The sequence below is a fragment of the Abrus precatorius genome, unplaced genomic scaffold (genome assembly GCF_003935025.1).
Source record: "Abrus precatorius isolate BTA unplaced genomic scaffold, Abrus_2018 Scaffold3, whole genome shotgun sequence".
Classification (NCBI taxonomy): Eukaryota; Viridiplantae; Streptophyta; class Magnoliopsida; order Fabales; family Fabaceae; genus Abrus; species Abrus precatorius.
The window spans coordinates 9,707,647-9,724,240 of record NW_020874373.1 but is presented as its reverse complement, the minus strand read 5'-3'; the positions used below and the strand labels follow the sequence as shown (position 1 = coordinate 9,724,240).

At 31.8% G+C, this 16,594-nt stretch overlaps 2 protein-coding genes across 3 annotated transcripts; one reads left to right on the top strand and one right to left on the bottom strand.

Moving 5' to 3' along the window:
* The first annotated feature begins 2,300 nt into the window (after window positions 1-2,300).
* LOC113862137 lies at window positions 2,301-3,590 on the top strand. Its single transcript, XM_027495270.1, has one exon. The coding sequence runs from the start codon at window positions 2,301-2,303 to the stop codon at window positions 3,588-3,590; it is 1,290 nt and encodes a 429-aa protein (XP_027351071.1).
* Window positions 3,591-12,067: 8,477 nt separating this feature from the next.
* On the bottom strand, window positions 12,068-14,392 carry LOC113862850. 2 transcript variants are annotated; one of them, XM_027496103.1, is made up of 4 exons: window positions 13,808-14,392; window positions 13,494-13,591; window positions 12,979-13,037; window positions 12,068-12,897 (listed from the first exon to the last, which is right to left on the bottom strand). In XM_027496103.1, exons 1-4 carry the CDS (start codon window positions 14,066-14,068, stop codon window positions 12,278-12,280), a joined length of 1,038 nt encoding a protein of 345 aa, XP_027351904.1. In that variant the 5' UTR covers window positions 14,069-14,392; the 3' UTR covers window positions 12,068-12,277. The 2 variants fall into 2 exon arrangements, with proteins under 2 accessions (XP_027351904.1, XP_027351905.1); XM_027496104.1 differs by having other exon boundaries at window positions 12,070-12,897; window positions 13,494-13,555; window positions 13,808-14,388.
* Between the last annotated feature and the right edge of the window lie 2,202 nt (window positions 14,393-16,594).

The following is a 16,594-nucleotide window of genomic DNA, read 5'->3' as shown; positions in this document are numbered from 1 at the left end:
AAAACATATTATCAGTAACCATTGAATATTAAATTATTTTTTGCCAGTATCTTATTTTTTAATAGATTAAGCTGTTAGTATAAATATCAATGGCTTATACTAATTACATAATATATTATACTAATATATAATTTTTAATATAAAATATTAATATATATTATTGCTACATCAAATATTGATATAATATACTAGACAAAGATTATATTAGTGAAGATAATTTTATAATACGTGATAATTGTATCTATTAACAAATTATATTTTTATAGCACTTTAAACAAAACAAAACAAATAGAAACAAAAAGGAAAAAGTAAGAGACGTAATGATTAATGTGATGAAAAAAGAGATAAGAAAAAATAACAGAAAATAAATGTTAGAGAAAGTAAGTATAAAAATATAAAAATTATTATTTTATATGTTTATTTTTTTTATTTGAATCTTTTGGTGTTAAGAGATTTTAATGACAAAGGAAGCCTGCAAATTAGTGAAATACTTTGTTCACATAACATTAAAGTATTACTTATTTAGTTCTTTTCATTCATATAAGATTCCTTCATCTGATAGCAAGTTAATCTCTAGAGCATGTAGTAATCAATATAAAAAACTATAGTAATTTTTCAAATATATTCATATAGTTACCATTTAATGGCGTCATACTTTATAAAATTTAAACAGTATTTAGTTTCAAATTATGATCAGCAACAGACGTCTTGCCTATAATTAAGGTTCCAGTTGTAGCATCACAATATAGATTAGTTTGCCGTAGCTAGTTAACATGCATTTGACACTCCTTTTCAGCTTGCCTCTTTAGGATTCACGTACACAACTCAGTGCATACGTGCGTGAGTATTTGCAATAAAAATATAATTTATATATGAATTGCCCTTTCAATTATTCAAATTTATCACATGTTAGGCTTTCAGTGTTCTTAACTTCTTAAAATTTGACAAAATTACACACCCATATATCGTATTCTAGCCTGTCTGGTTCTCCGTTATGCAAACAAAAATACCAAAATTAATAACTAAAATGGTAGCAAATACGAAATATGTTTTACCATTGTAATTTTTTTTCCTTTTTATCAGAATCAATTTCATAAACTGCATAAACGAACTCTTTTAGTATTGTTTGGTCACATGCTAGCTAGCACACGACATGACATCGCAGGTGATTATTTTTAAGAATAACAAGGTGAATAGATAATAAAAAAAAATGTTATTTTAATATACAATCAACTTCATGTCATTCAGCAAAATACAGCAAAGTAATTAACGTAGTCAACAAAAATTTACTACAGGCGTAGTTGTGTTTCGATGGTAACCTCGTCGTGTGAGAACAAAAAATATCAGTTTCTCACATAATTGTCATATGAAGTGTGGAAACGGAGTTCACCTTTGGTAATATTAATAACAAGGATTATTTAAAATAAAAAATTAAAATGAAAACCATAAAGAATATTTTTAGTCATGTTTCAAACTGTGAATAGAGAAGGCCCTACCAGCAGAATTCTTGTTCTGATACAGCTCGATTCATACGATCGTAACTAATCTTCAGGTTTTCATTGTCATAAATTATAGAAAGGGAAAGAAAGGGAATATATATACATATATAAGTTTTTCTTTGACGAAGGTCTTAAAAAGTGCAGCAACCATACGACGGTATGAGCGAAAATACATAATTTAGTTAAGTATTTAATTAATAATGTTTGTATGATAATTTATATCATAAATTTAATTATAAAATTCATTGAGACGGATGAAAATAACTTATATTCATGAGTTATACTTAAAAATGTATTAAAAGAAGTTTTAAAAAACACAGAATTATAAACTATTTCAAGAGTATTCACAAACTCATCGATATTGGCCTGTAACTCCTTGGTGTGTATATACAAGAAGAGGATCTGCCAGCTAAAATGTCGGAATCTTTGTTTGTAAAGAACTAAATATAAATGGCTCTTTCTTTGGTCACTACGCCATCCAATCCTTAACTTATCCAAAACCTTTTACCTCGGTGCGACTAATAAACTTACCAATACATTCTTCGTTCCGGAAATCCCAAGAATCACCCACGTGCTCCCCAACATAACACACATTAGAATTTTAGACAACTCCGAAAAGCATTTTGAGACAAGAAGACTAACAACAGCTAGCTTTCAATTATTCCAATAAAGAAAGTGAAAAAGGAAACAGTTGGAAAGGGAAATCAATTCACCAGTCACAACACACACAGCACCCATATACACACCCACACAAAAGCGATAGACAAATTCAATTGTTCAAGTGCTTTCGCAAAAAGAGAAATGGGATCAGTACACAAGGACCTAAATGTTTTCCACTTCAGCCATCCACATCCTTTGGAATGTACCACCTCACCCTCCACAGGAAATGTAAGCTGCTTTGGATGCAAGTTGAAAGTTAAGTTTGGTGAGGACTATTACAAGTGTAAAACCTGTGCCTTCTATCTTCACTGTGTGTGCTACAAGACCCCCTTAATCACAAACCACCCTTCACATCCAAGGCACGATCTTGTCCTCGTTGTTATACCTTCATCACCTGCCACAAAAACCACCTTCAATTGCATGGCATGTGGACACCATGTAATGGGCTTCTGCTACCACTGTGCTGAATGCAGCATCTTCTTTCACTCATTGTGTCTTGCACTACCCCTTTCCCTTTCAATCACCAACCACCCCCATAAAATCAAGCTTGAATTTTCACCACCATATGATTTCTTCTGTGATTTGTGCAACAAACCCAGTTTCAATGGGTGGCTCTACAGGTGCAACATATGTGAATTCGACACGCATATAGCTTGTGCCGTTGAAAACTTAGAACAAAATCCATCTTTCCCTCAATCAAGCCCTTTGTTAAGGCAACTCACTAGTCACCAAGTGGATCACAAAAGGATTAGTGGAAGTATAGGTGATAGTAGCACAAAATATGAGTATGAGATCATGCGTTTGGCGGCACAACAAATTGGCGGGCGAATCGACAAGAACACAAGCCAAGAAGATTTTGATAGTGCAATAGCTGGATGGGATAAGAGAATATATAGTCCAAGAAAAAAGAATAACAGAAGCAGTACTGGGAGTGGAAAAATGAAGATTATTGAACTTGAATTGCAAGAAACAGAACTAAGCCCTGCTAATATTTTAGCAAATTTGGAAGAAAGAACACCACTTCGGGATAAATTGACTCCACTTTCTGATCATTCGAGCCCAACATTAAGTATCCAATATAGTGAATCATGTTTTTCAATAGATTTGACACAGTCATATTCAACCCATGGACGCAGAAACCAGGTACGAGGAGAAGGTAATAGTGACCACATAACAACTGGAGCTGTTATGCCAGATGGAATTCTAAGCAATTCTAGACAAATTAAAGAACAATTCGGTGTAGTTAATTGGCCAACCAATACTAACGATGCATACAGTGTGGCACAACATAATAAGCTGAATGCAGCATTTTTCAAAACTAGTGATTTTGGGGAATCAAGCCAGAAAGTCATGATGAAAATTCCAAATGAAAGCTTGGCTAAGGAGACTATTAAAGATCAGAAAATCACCAAATCAGAGTCAGTAAGTTAAATTAAACCAGTGGCTTTTCTTTCTTCAGCCTCCACCCCATATATACTTATTCAATCAAGTTTCTGGCTAGGGCTATAAATAATCACCATTTCAATTCTTTTTCTTTTTCCTGCCAAAAGACAAAAAAAATCATCCCACAGACTTTCTCAGCTGTGCAAAGTCGGATATTTATATATATAGCATTTATATTCTCACATCCTTTCTTTAATGATAATAAGAGAGAGAGAGAGAGAAGGCGTGTGTATGAGTATATTTTTCTTTTTAACTTTTTAATGTTTATCATAAAAAAGTCAGTATTGAGAGAGTAGTATGAAAAAAAGGCGAAAAAACACTTTTCTTATATATTATATTTGGTCACAACAACTATATATGCTGTCTCATGATCTGTCTCATGAGAATTGCCGACAGGTAAAAACACCAAGCTAAAATAAGGGGCCCTTTTAATTAAATTTCCTCATGACTATACATAATTAATTTTAGGTACACAAAAGAACTAATAAGTATGCCATATTTTTAATCCTTGTAGGAAAGAGACAACAGTTCAGGCTGGAGGAAGTTCCTACCTTGCTGCCTTTAGCACTGGCACGTGGAAGGTACAAGATTTTTTAAGCACAGAATATGAAAAGTGAATAAAATTGTATGCAAATTTCACGAGAACATTAAGATATGGCAAAAAGCACACGTTTTGCAACTTCACGCCAGGTTTACTTCGTCAAACTAATTAATGTAAGTACTATAATGTTATGTGGTGAACAAAATAAAGAGACCCTCCTTTGTGTTAGTTACGTATCATTAAGTAAAAATGGTTTAAGAAGTTTGTTTTACACAGGTCACTGTTGATATGATCATCTTTCTTCTGAATTTTACCAAACATATATGAATTGGGAGTTTGCAAATTTAATTTACTACTATTGATACAAGTATATAGATTTGTGAATCACATCCCCAATTTGCGTTCGGTGCTCACTCCAGGGCGCTTATACATATATAAATACTAAAAATTTCTAATAACATTTTTTACAAAAAATTCTCATATTTTATAATTTAAAATATTTTATATAATTTTTAAAAAAATATTAATAGAAATTTTTAGTATTTTAAATTCTTTTTATAATTTTCAATCGTTTAATCTCTCACATGTATATTAATAATCGTTATTGGCGACTTTTTAAACTTGGTATATGCAAAATTAACTCAAAAACTTCATAATTCTGTATATTATTTTATTAAAGTTTTGGATAGCTAAATACGGGTAGCCTTATGCCAAGGCGAAAAATCAAGTTCTTATCTCTGGTTTTGTAATCAAGTGTAAACTTTCAACATTTTACGCACACTTCATGCTCTCTTTTTTTTTTTTTTTATCACATTACTCATGATATTTATTATTTTCTCTTTTTTTAAAATGATTTTTTCTTCCTTCAAAAGTATAAATACTTGTTGGGGGGGGGGGGAATATCTTTTTATTTTACAAAATAACCAAATTCTAAAGTTTTGTACGTCTTCATAAGAGAAAAGAAAAAAATTGAATAGTAAAAATGGTGGGCAGTGGAAGGGAGAATGAAAGGAAGCCATTTTAGGCACAAGCAAGTCTGTTGATGTTAATTAAGAGGATACGAAGTACAAACAAATGGCAACATGACAGCTGCGTCAGGCACCAGCATGACTATTGGCTGGACTTTATTGGGACATAACATCAACAAGAAATTCTACCATAAAAAAATATAGTTGGTCATATTCATTAGTTTCGACGAAAAAATGCTTGTCATTAGAAAAAAGTAGTTTCGTTAAATAAGCCATTCATAGCATTTCTTGCCGCCCCACAATTTTTTTAATCTGGAAATTGAGTTTTAAAGAAGAAAAGAAGAGAAGATAACTTTTTATTAAAAAAAATATATTTTATCTTATTATTTTTTAAAAGAAAAACCTAACTCTCAAATATATTTTAAGAGAGCCATCGACTTGGCGAGGTTTATCGAAGTAATTTGTGTTCGGGAAGCAATGCTTTGTTTTTAAGACTCTCTAAAAAATAATATGAAGAGAATCTTAAAAAAAAAATAGTGTGCATTATAATTTATGCGTAAGTGTTTACATTCCTTTTTTCTAAGACATTTTAATTTGACTGTTAGCTTTTTCTGGAGAAATTAAGCGCGCCAGTGGAAATATTTCTCACGTCTCCTCTAGTAACTAGCGTAGAATTAGGTTACGTTTCGTTGGAAAGTTACGGCCTAATTTATATTGAATATAAAATAAATCTATTTCTTAAATAAATTAAATTAAAAATATTTAAAAATTATCTAATTTTAAATTTTCATTCAAAAACATTTTATCTCTATTTAACTGGATGTCAAAAAAGAATCATAGAATGACTTATGGAAATTATTATAAATTATATAATGATAATACTATAGCAATTATCATTTCATTATTTTTATTATAATATGTTAAATTTTTTATTAGTTTTTTTAAAGGCTTAAATATATTAATTTACATATATGTCTAATTCATCTTCCTATTAACAAATGTACAATAAATGTGGATTTAAGAGAATAATATCTTGTTTATTGTATATTTTTAAAAAGATTTTTAAATAAAAAAAATTATTTGTTAACATAAGTTTTATTTTCATTTTTTGAAAAATCATTTTGAATTATAATTTTTAAAATATAATTTTTTTAAAATTAAAAATTAAAACAGAAACATACAAACCCTAACGCTTCGGTAGAGTCTATCATTTTTAATTCATTCCATCTTTCTTGGTTGGAAAGAGAAAAAATAGAAGAAAAGAGAGAAAGTTTTTAGTCGATCATATATGATACTATATTTTTTCATTTATTTATATCTGTTTTTATTCTTTTCTTTATAAATCAAACAAAGGAAGGATTAATAATACATCAAATAAGAAAAGTGATGACTCTTTATTTTGATTGTACTTTTTTTTTTCTTTACTTTCTGTTCGATGAAGCCAAACAAAGCTGGCAGGTACAGTAGATAAGCAAAATGGCAAAGTACGTGATTGAATTTTAAAGGATTATGGATACTTAGCCAAGCTCACAAGCACGACAAAGGAAGCTTTATATGTTAAACCACTTTCAACCGCAATAGAAGACTCATTATTTTTTTTCCGGCCTTTCCAGTAAAATAACGAAGCTTTATATACACACACTCATTAAGGAAGAGAGTTGATCAAATACGAAGGAAAAAAAAAAGTGATAGACGTAATTACCTGGTAAAAAGAAGAAGAAAGATTGAGAGAAGTTTAAGATGAGCATGTATGAAAAATTAAGGTCCCATCTCCTTATACGTACTTTGTTTTCAAAACTTCCAATGACATGTATAGATATGCGACAATCTGAGCACATATAATAGCAATTGCTAATTATATCAGTCATCAAATACTCGATTATTATTATTCTTCGTAACTTTTCACATAAGTTTCTTAAGATAAATTTAATACAGTGCAACAAGGTAGATGAAATGCATTTCATAACAAAAAATTCATATGCAATAGCAAGGGTCTTGATAGAGCAACCCAATTAATAACTAATTTATCACCCTACAACACCTGATATCAATACTACATTCACAAATTGTTTGCTTGTCCACAAAAAACTAGAAAAGAATAGTAATTATAGCGTACTTTCTGCAACCCCAGCTATGTGATATGATGATCACAAACATTGGTATCATTGCAGAATCAGAGATACCCATGCCAGACCTAGCTACCCACAATTTCTCAATTCACATTCCCCCATTTGAACCACATAGTGCTCAGACAACCAGATATCACTGTTTAAATAAACATGGAAATCGTAAAGGGATCCATCAATTAATTCTTTTATGCAGTACACCCTTTTTTGGGACTGAAACGGGGCCTGCGGGTCCACTCGTGGCTGAATTTGAATCAATTATCGAATGATTGTGATTTCCATGATTAACTCGCTAGAATTCAATCCTCACCCTAATGCCCTTGGCTTTGTGCTATACCCACCAGCTAGGCCTTGATCAGGTAAACACAGATTATCTACTATTTGTTAACTACTTGCCATGGTCGATTGTCTTTGCCTTTAATGGAATTACATAATTCTTGTACTAGACTTATGACGAATTCGAGGAACCAAAGATGCTTATGTTTTAGCATTAAGCATCCCAAATTCACTTTGCCAACTGTCAACATGCATTTAACCGTATAAAAATGTTGTAAAAAGACCTTAATTTTATTTTAATAATATTTTTTACAAAAAAAAAACTTTTAATTTTTTAACCAACGTCCTTGAGATACTGAATTAGCATTTACCTTAATTAAAATTTTCAACTTCATTTTAATTATTTTGAAACAAAATATTTTAATAATATGTAGGACATATTTATAGAGAAGAGAAATTTAAGAGTTAAAAGTGAAAAAGAAAAAAAAAACGTGCATAATTATATTAAAAATTATAACCAGCTTGCATATATATATATATATATATATATATATATTTATTTTTATTTTTATTTTTAAAAAAAAAAAGCGAATAGTTAAGGAGGAAGAGACCGGAGCCTACCCTTACCACTTCTAGATCCGCACATATATATTTTTGTTAAAAACTTTCTATTTTTCAAGTTAGATATTCTTATCTTCTATTAAAAAATAAAAAATGATTTCAGATTAAGATCCTTTACTAATAACTAAAAAATTCAACTCTTTAGTTAACTTACCTTAAAATAAATAATAATATTGAGTCCATATAAATAGTTTGGTTCGATGTCGCAATGGTGGGCCGTGTGGCCACATGACATTGAATACGTTATCTGACTGGGGTAAGTGAAAGGATGCTATTGCCTATTGCCAAGACTTGCTTTGCTGTTTGGGCCCCTCTCATCTCATCAAGCTTGAGGCATATTCGCCCTCTTCGCCCTTTCTCTATTGACAAGTGCCCTTCATATACCCAAAAAAAGTTACCTTTAACCACTTCGACCAATGACAAACGAGTAAATGCATGTGAATTGCGATGATCCATCAATACCCATAATTTAAGACCTAAAGCAACACGCAATATACATGATCCAAAGAAGCCGTATTTTAACAAATGGGAAGTCTACATATTTGTCAAAGCGCCAATCCTATGTTCCTCTCTTTCTTTCCATGTAAACAATTGCTTTACACACTCAAGGGTAACTTTTTCTTTTCTAAATTTTTATTCTGTATTTAGTAATGAGGTGTAGCTTTTAGGCACTTCAGTTCATCATATGTTACATATAATAGACTTTTACTGGTTGAAGCATATAGTACCTTACTCGTATCATGTGTCTAATTACATTATTACATTACATGCATACATTACATAAGTGTATTTGTTTTAGTCAATAACTTTTGCTGAGGTTCTATGCAGAACATGACTTAACTGGCTTGTTTAGGAACTGTGACACCAGCAATCAAGACAGAACCTTGTCCTTAGATATTAATTGCTCTCAAGTTTTCCTCACTTTTTCATTATTTAATCTAAATAGGTTAAGACTCCCCAAGCAATTGGGTGGAGGGCATGACTCTTGTGGGTTGTGGAGAAGTGCTGGTATCGGGTCTCCATCTCAACCGTCTCCATCCAAAAGAATCTCTCTGTCATATTTAATGGCAAAGACACTGATGAAAACCAATATTATTGTACTTTTCTCGCAATAAACAATTGAATGATAATTTACATAACGTTTTCTCCAACCAAAAAGATATATATACTCTCATCCTTTTTATAAAAATAACTTTTTTTAGTAAATATCAACTCTTAGCTAGAACTTATTTTAAGTAATTAAAGTTTTTTTATATTAAAAACCTTTATTTTATTAAAATCATATATATCTTTTCCCTTTTTTATATAAAATAATTCTAGTTTTTACTGCTTAAAATTAATTTTAAATACTAGTATTACCTAAACTATGAAAAAAGTGGTCAAAGAGGGTAACTGTGCAATTGAAAATAACATTACATGCAAGTTATTTTGGCCCGTAGAAAATATCATGCTATTTATCATCAGAGGAAAGGGTCATATTTGAATCCTAAACTTAGCTTTAAAGACGTGTATCAAATACGGTGCAACACTTCAAAACGCACATAACACACAAAATCTGTGTCACCGTGTTCATGTCCATAGCGTGTCTCATGTGTCTGTATCTTTTTCAATGCTTCTGGCTTTTAGCAGACATTTGCTTCCATTTTATTCTTAAACTTAATCAAAGATACAGAAAGTAATTATAATTCATCTATAACACACCCTTACCACAAAGCCTCTTGTTACATATTCTGTCCTTGCACTTGATTTATTTATCAGCTTCCTTTTAGCAAGAACAGTGACCCACATCAACATGTAATGCACGCATGCTTCAGCTTGGTCCAAAATACTGACAACCCTTCACACAAAGCTCTAGTGTATATTAGTTATCACGCAAACAAAACCATAACAAGCTAAGTATATACACACATGCCTTTTAGCCCTACCTCGCTGCGAGTCAACGGAATACATGAGTACTCATTCTAACCTAGCAACTCAAAAAGATAACAATTAATCTTTCATTAGCTGACATCTAAAATCGTACCCTATCAAGTCACTACCGGTAGCATGCAAAATAAAAGTTTCGCTCCAGACAATTGAAAGAAAGAGAAGTAGCTAGTACCAAATGTTTTAATAAATCAGACTTTTCTCAGACATGAAAAACATGAGATATATTTCTGCAGTTGAGTAGTTTTGAACCTTTTCTAGGAAGTGGCTTGGAAATTAAAGAGAAGATAAAAAAATGCTAGCCTTAGAATGAATATTATAATATTAATTTAAGTGGACACCGCCAAACTAACGCGACGATTGTCATGAAAAGCATTGACCAATCAAAAAGTTTAAGAATTTGTCGTCAATACGCTGGAATTGACCCATGTCAAACCATTGAGTCCTCACCTTTGTTTCTTAGAAATTACAGCAAAAGAATGTACTACACCAAATAATTCGAAATAAAGAGTACGTATTGAACTAAATTTTGTCTAAATATGTGGTGTGTGACTTTCTGGACTTAATTATGCACATGATTATTTGTTAATGGACATCGTCTATGCATGTCATGGGGTCTACATTCTCATGCTTTTCAATAATGGCTTAAGGCAAGGAAAACTTTACCTTTATTGACAGGATCCTTACTTGTACATTGTCAAATTTTTCATCTGTAAAATAACTGTACAAAATAAAAGGTTATATAGAGTTTTATCTGACAAATCCCACATTTTAGTTTACGACACAAATTAGACAACATCAAACGATTGTGTAGAATGTATACCCCGAACTTGAGGAAAAGATCGATAAATATAAAGCAGTCTAACAAGAAAAACGAGTTTAATTATTTAAACATAAAAAAAATTGAGATACGACAAAGGAGGCAACAAAATACTGTCTCATTTTGATGTTCAACAAAATAAGTCAGTATGATGGTTTTTTGTTCTTTTCTGTTGACTACAACAGTTCGTTTGCCTGCGTTTCTAAGCTTTAATAACACAGTCGGGTTTTCGGAACATTTTAGAGGTGATTTGAGGAATAGCACTCTCATTTTTGTGAGTTTTTTTGGTCTTCGAGGAATACCCTCTTATGATAAAGCAAATAAATTTTCGGGTACTTGACCTGCCGTATGTAGGCCATGCCATCGGGAAAAAGAGAATTGGGGTCCATTCATCTGAATCGAAAGCTGCAGTTTCCTATGTAAAGCTCTCAAAACCCAAAATAAATTGCATTCCTTCTCATAGCCAGTAAAGACAAATTATAATATCAGAAAGTACAGAAACAAAAAGCCTAGCCAGATACACTGCGAATATTGTAAATGGTAGTTCTATTCAAAACTGTTTCCAATTGATTTTTACACGTTTCTCAAATTTTTGTTGCTCTTTGAATGAAAAAGAGAAGCAAGCAAAATCATGTGATTTTTTTTTCAATTTCTTTTACTAAGATTATATTATTGCCCACACATATGTATTTGGGTCCGATATATCAACCTCAGCCGCAGATGACTCCCATAATTGCGGAATATATATTCGACAATAAATTCCACCTATTTGCATGTAGATTTCCGTGAAACAGTAACACAAATATAGTACTTACACTACACGATTGAAGATTAAAACTGCAGGATTTGTGTCTTTACAAATTCTCAAACTCCACCACAATATCAAAGACAAACAATTTGCGTTACTTAACAATGTTGTACGTAAATTCTCTTCGTTTTACATAGCTATAGGGTGCAGTTGTCTAACTTGAGACCATGCATGCATGGATGACATGATCAACAATAATAGATAATCATCCATGATTACATCTAAATTTATTATCGGGTTAATTAATTTACTTTCTCCGTGAATAAGAAATTTTCGCACGATAGAGTTGAAGCTGTTTCCTTGGTCAAAGGAAATACAGTAAAGACGATCAAATCCACTGCTAAGCCAAAATATCCGTTGGATAATATACCATTCCAGTGCAAAATCAGACCGTGCCCCAAGTGAAATTAATGAAAACACGCTACAACAAAATCATTGCAAAATAAAAAGGAAATCATAAAAATAATTACGATAAGTTGAACAAGATGCAGTGGCACCAAGTGTAAATAAAACAAACTCAAGTATTGAAATTTGTTTCAACCCGAAGTAGATGAAATAATAAGCGTTTTCTGCACTGGTATTATTGGCCTTACTTGTTATTCTCATCATGAGCTACACCAATATTATTCTGGGAGGTAGTTTGTCCTAGTAAGCTGCTTATGGAACGCGCTTTCACCATTCCAAGCTTCATCCTCTTCTTGGTGATTATCACTGGCTTCTTCTCATCTTCCTCCAAGGGATCAGCAACACACGTGGTTTGCTTCTCAAGAGAAGAAGAAGATGATGATAAAGAAGGGTCGAGCATGTCATGCATCATCACTTTCTTTGGTGCAGTAGAGGCAACAGAACGGCTTCTAACACTTGTCATGCTTCTGAGCCTTCCTTTTCCTAAGTGATGTTCACACAGAGAGTAACCAACCAGTGTTTGTTGACAGCACCTCCATCCCCTCCCATTCACACGACTGCACCTAGAACCTTCCATGAGTGCACTACCCCTTGCCCTCTTCTTACTTACACTCACATCCACTTTTGTTTCTTCTCCCTTCTCTTCTTCTTCATCTTCCTCTTCCTCTTCCATGTTATTCATGGAACACTTTTTGTTCATCTTAGTCTTCATCCTTGCTTTCATCTTCTTAGCATTATTCTCCTCAAAGCTCCCTCTCCTTTTCTTGAGTGGAATAGCTTTCTCTCCCTCGCACCATCTCCCATCTGCAACCCCTCAGCTAGTGAGTAGTGGTTACATACTTACATAAACATGCATGATGCATGTGATTCAATCTATGTTATTACCTTGAGTGAAAGAAGGGCTTGATGGTGGCAATACCTCAGAACCAAAGATGCGTTCTTTCCTACAAAAAAAGAAGACCCAGAAAGACCCACAACCAGATACATGTATATAGATACATAAAATTTACGGGCTAAGGGTGAGAAGTGAAGATAAATAGAGGGAGTGTAATTATATTTCGAAAGAAGAAACGCAGTGTAGCTGGGGACCAGCATTTGGGTGCTAGCTACTTGTGCACCTCAAGTGCAAACGGTAGTTGGCCAATTTTGAGAAAAGAAACAAGGGCTTTGGTTAGATGTGGGAGGGTATGCTGGCTACACAAAGCTCTTATTTAAAACACCTTCAACAGTATTTTCCACTGCTATATATATGTTTTTTTAATAAATATTAATAATAATAATTTCTTTTTGGGTGCTGGTTAAAACTTGAAATCTAGTCATGGGTTTTTTCACCTTTTTTTACCAGGAGATTTCATGAAAGAATAAGAGAGGAAAAAACCATTTCTCTTTTTCATTCTTACCTGATATGATTACCCTTCTCTCCTGAATCTCCTCCACTCTCTTCTCCTCTTACCTCCTCGTCCTGCAAAATCAACCACGGGCAAAACATACATAGGATCTTGTCTCAAGTGTGCCCCTTTCTGTGTGAAATAATTTTATTTATTTTTCCAGAAAAGAAAAAAGAATTTGACACCAACGGGCAACCACTTGCCAGAGATTGGACAAAAGTGCACTTGTAAAAGCCCACATCATGAAATTTCGTAAAAACAAAATGGAAATAGTAAAAATAATTTTATAAAAATAAAATAAAACAATTTGTGTGTGTTTTGCTTACCAAAGGGTCTTGCTTGTTGTGCTGCCCACTGTGACCGATGGAGGAGGGATGATCAGAGCCGTTGGTCGGTGACTGATCAAACGGGTGAGAAGGATCGATGGTGGATGGTGGTGCTGAAGCAGCATGTTGAGTGGAAGAAGATTTGGGTGCGGTGGAAGTAGCGTCGCTTAGTTGCACCACCACCACCGGTGACCGGTTGATCAGGTGGGGATCTGAGAGAGACAACGAAGAGAAAAGCACCTGCCTTTTCCGGATCCTCATCGGTGCACTGCCACCACCACCACCACTCACAAGATTCACTCACACCCACTACCGATTTCAAACAAAACAAGATATAAAACCCATCCCCTACTACAAAGACCAAGAAAAATTTATGCTTTTATCATCTCTCTCTCTCATCCTTCATACACACTCTCTCTTTCTCTCTCTATATATCCATCTCTATCTCTATATCCCTCCATATATATTGCTTATTCTCTCTCTAACTTTTATTTGTTGCACCACAGAAAGGAAGGGAGTTGTATGGGTTAGCCACGGCACGTGTGACGGAGTTTTGGGAGGAGGAAGCACGTGTGAGAATGCCCACCGGCCACCACGGTAGCCGGTCAAGGAAAGAGAAAGAGAAAGGGACAGAGTACGACGAGGAGGAAAGGAGGGTGGAAGAATGCGTTACAATACTAAATTACACAAATTCATTTATTTATTTATTTTAAAAAGAAAATTGATAAGAGAAGGAAGTGGGTGGCGTTATCGTTTATACTTTTAAGATGTGAGACGGTGGGGCCCACAACCACGACCATCTTTAACCGTAACATTAACCTTCACCTGTCCATGCTCATTGCTCATTGTATTGTATTGTGTTCTATTCTATCCTTATTCTTCCAATTGCTCGTTGCCATAAACTATAATATTTAAGTGTTTGTTTACGTGAAATTTTTTGTGGAAATGATGAATATGTTCTTGTTTGTTTAGCTTAAATATGCTGATTATAAAGTGCAAAGAATATTGGCTTTACGTCTCATGCTAAGATCATATTTAGAACTTTTTTGTATCACTCCCCACTCCATCCACTCTTTCAAATATACCGTGAGAACTATAAACACTCCCAAAAACTATCACAGAATGTGTTTGCGTGTGGGTTCATTTTAGAAAATTTTCATTTTATTCCCAAAAATTTATCACCAAGTTAATTAAAACAAGTAATTGTTTTTAAAAATTAATTCAACCAAACACGTTTTACAGACTTTAGAATATGTTCTTTTGGGTTAATTAAGTGATATGCTCATTTTAGTTCATTAATTCAAACATTTTAAGTCCATATTAAATATTTGTGGAGATTAATATGTTTAATGTTTGGAATGAATATTATAACAAAATTGTTACACATTGTTGATTTGTGCTGAATTAGCTTGTTAGGTAATATTATTTGACAGTAATTAAATGTTAGTTACTTAGTTTATACTCATAATGATGTATTTTATTGATATTATGTTTTTGGACATTAAATATTAACACAATTATGTAGATTCATAATGTTTATATTAATAAATCATTTTTCATCAGACAATAGTTATATTAGCATAAGCGTTCTTCACAACTTTTTATCTGTTTAATAAATGTCATTTTTTTAATGGAAAATTAATTCAAATTTAAATTGTATAAAAACCACAAAAGAATTGAAAGAAAATACACTAACAAAAAAATGAAAAGAATATAAAACTATGAACTAATATGCAAATAAGTGTTCAGTTTATCTAAGAAAATTAAGCGTCATAGATACAGCTGCGAAACGCAGGCATGTAAATTAGCATAAAGGAGACTTTTGAAGATTCGAGCAAATTACTATTAGTTAGAGTCTATCATCTTTGTGTTATCACTGGTTATTATTAAAAGAGGTTTTCTTTCTTTTCACTGATATATTATCCATTGTGGACATTTTTTTAGAGTTTAGGTTTAATTATTTTTCAGTTTTTATATTTTTAAGTTACATTATTTTCTCAAAGTTTATTCAATAATTAACAAAATTATAACAAATATGTAATATTATTTATATATATAAATTTAAAAATAAAAACATTAAACTAATGAAAAAATAAATTTTTATTATATTTTATACATTTAGTTGGTGTTTTTATTTAAATATTTATTATTTTATATAAATCCATATAATATCATACTTTTATTATATTTTTATTAATTGTTAAATAAAATTAAAAAAATTATTTAAACAATTAAAAATAATAAAAGTGAGCAATCAAAAATAAAAGAACTAAAATCAAATTAAAGTATAAAAACTAAAAAACAATTAAGTTTAATGTATATTGTTGTTTTTGAATTTGTTTTTATAACGTAGGTAGTCAGGGGACTGTGATTGATCTCATGTCTTAAAATTTTAATGATTTTTTTAAAACTCTTTTTAGTTTTCCAATTTCTTTCTTATACCGATGTAAATTTAAAACTCTTACATTTAATCTTAACTATTCATCTAGTTTACCTCTACAGTTTACATTTTATGATACTATTTAACTTATACTTAATTTTTCTCTTTTACTAATATTATTTAATGTGTTATAATTTATTATTTTATTATTTTCACTTTTTATTTCTCTTTTTTGATATTCTGTATTTTTCTATTACCGTATTCTGCTTCAAACAACACAAGCTAATATCTTTGTAATAAACTTACACAATAATACGACTTATTAATTCATTGGTATTTTATTTTATAAAAAATATACAAATAATTTAATAATCAAAAAATAAAATTTTATATTTTATAAATAATTA

Excerpts from the sequence above, each read along its gene's own strand:
- LOC113862137 (XM_027495270.1), top strand. The coding sequence starts at position 2,301 with ATGGGATCAGTACACAAGGACCTAAATGTTTTCCACTTCAGCCATCCA.
- LOC113862850 (XM_027496103.1), bottom strand. The coding sequence starts at position 14,068 with ATGAGGATCCGGAAAAGGCAGGTGCTTTTCTCTTCGTTGTCTCTCTCA. Across the intron at positions 13,038-13,493 it reads GAGAAGGGTAATCATATCAG|GAAAGAACGCATCTTTGGTT; the intron begins GTAAGAATGAAA and ends CTTTTTTTGTAG. Across the intron at positions 12,898-12,978 it reads AAGCCCTTCTTTCACTCAAG|ATGGGAGATGGTGCGAGGGA; the intron begins GTAATAACATAG and ends GAGGGGTTGCAG.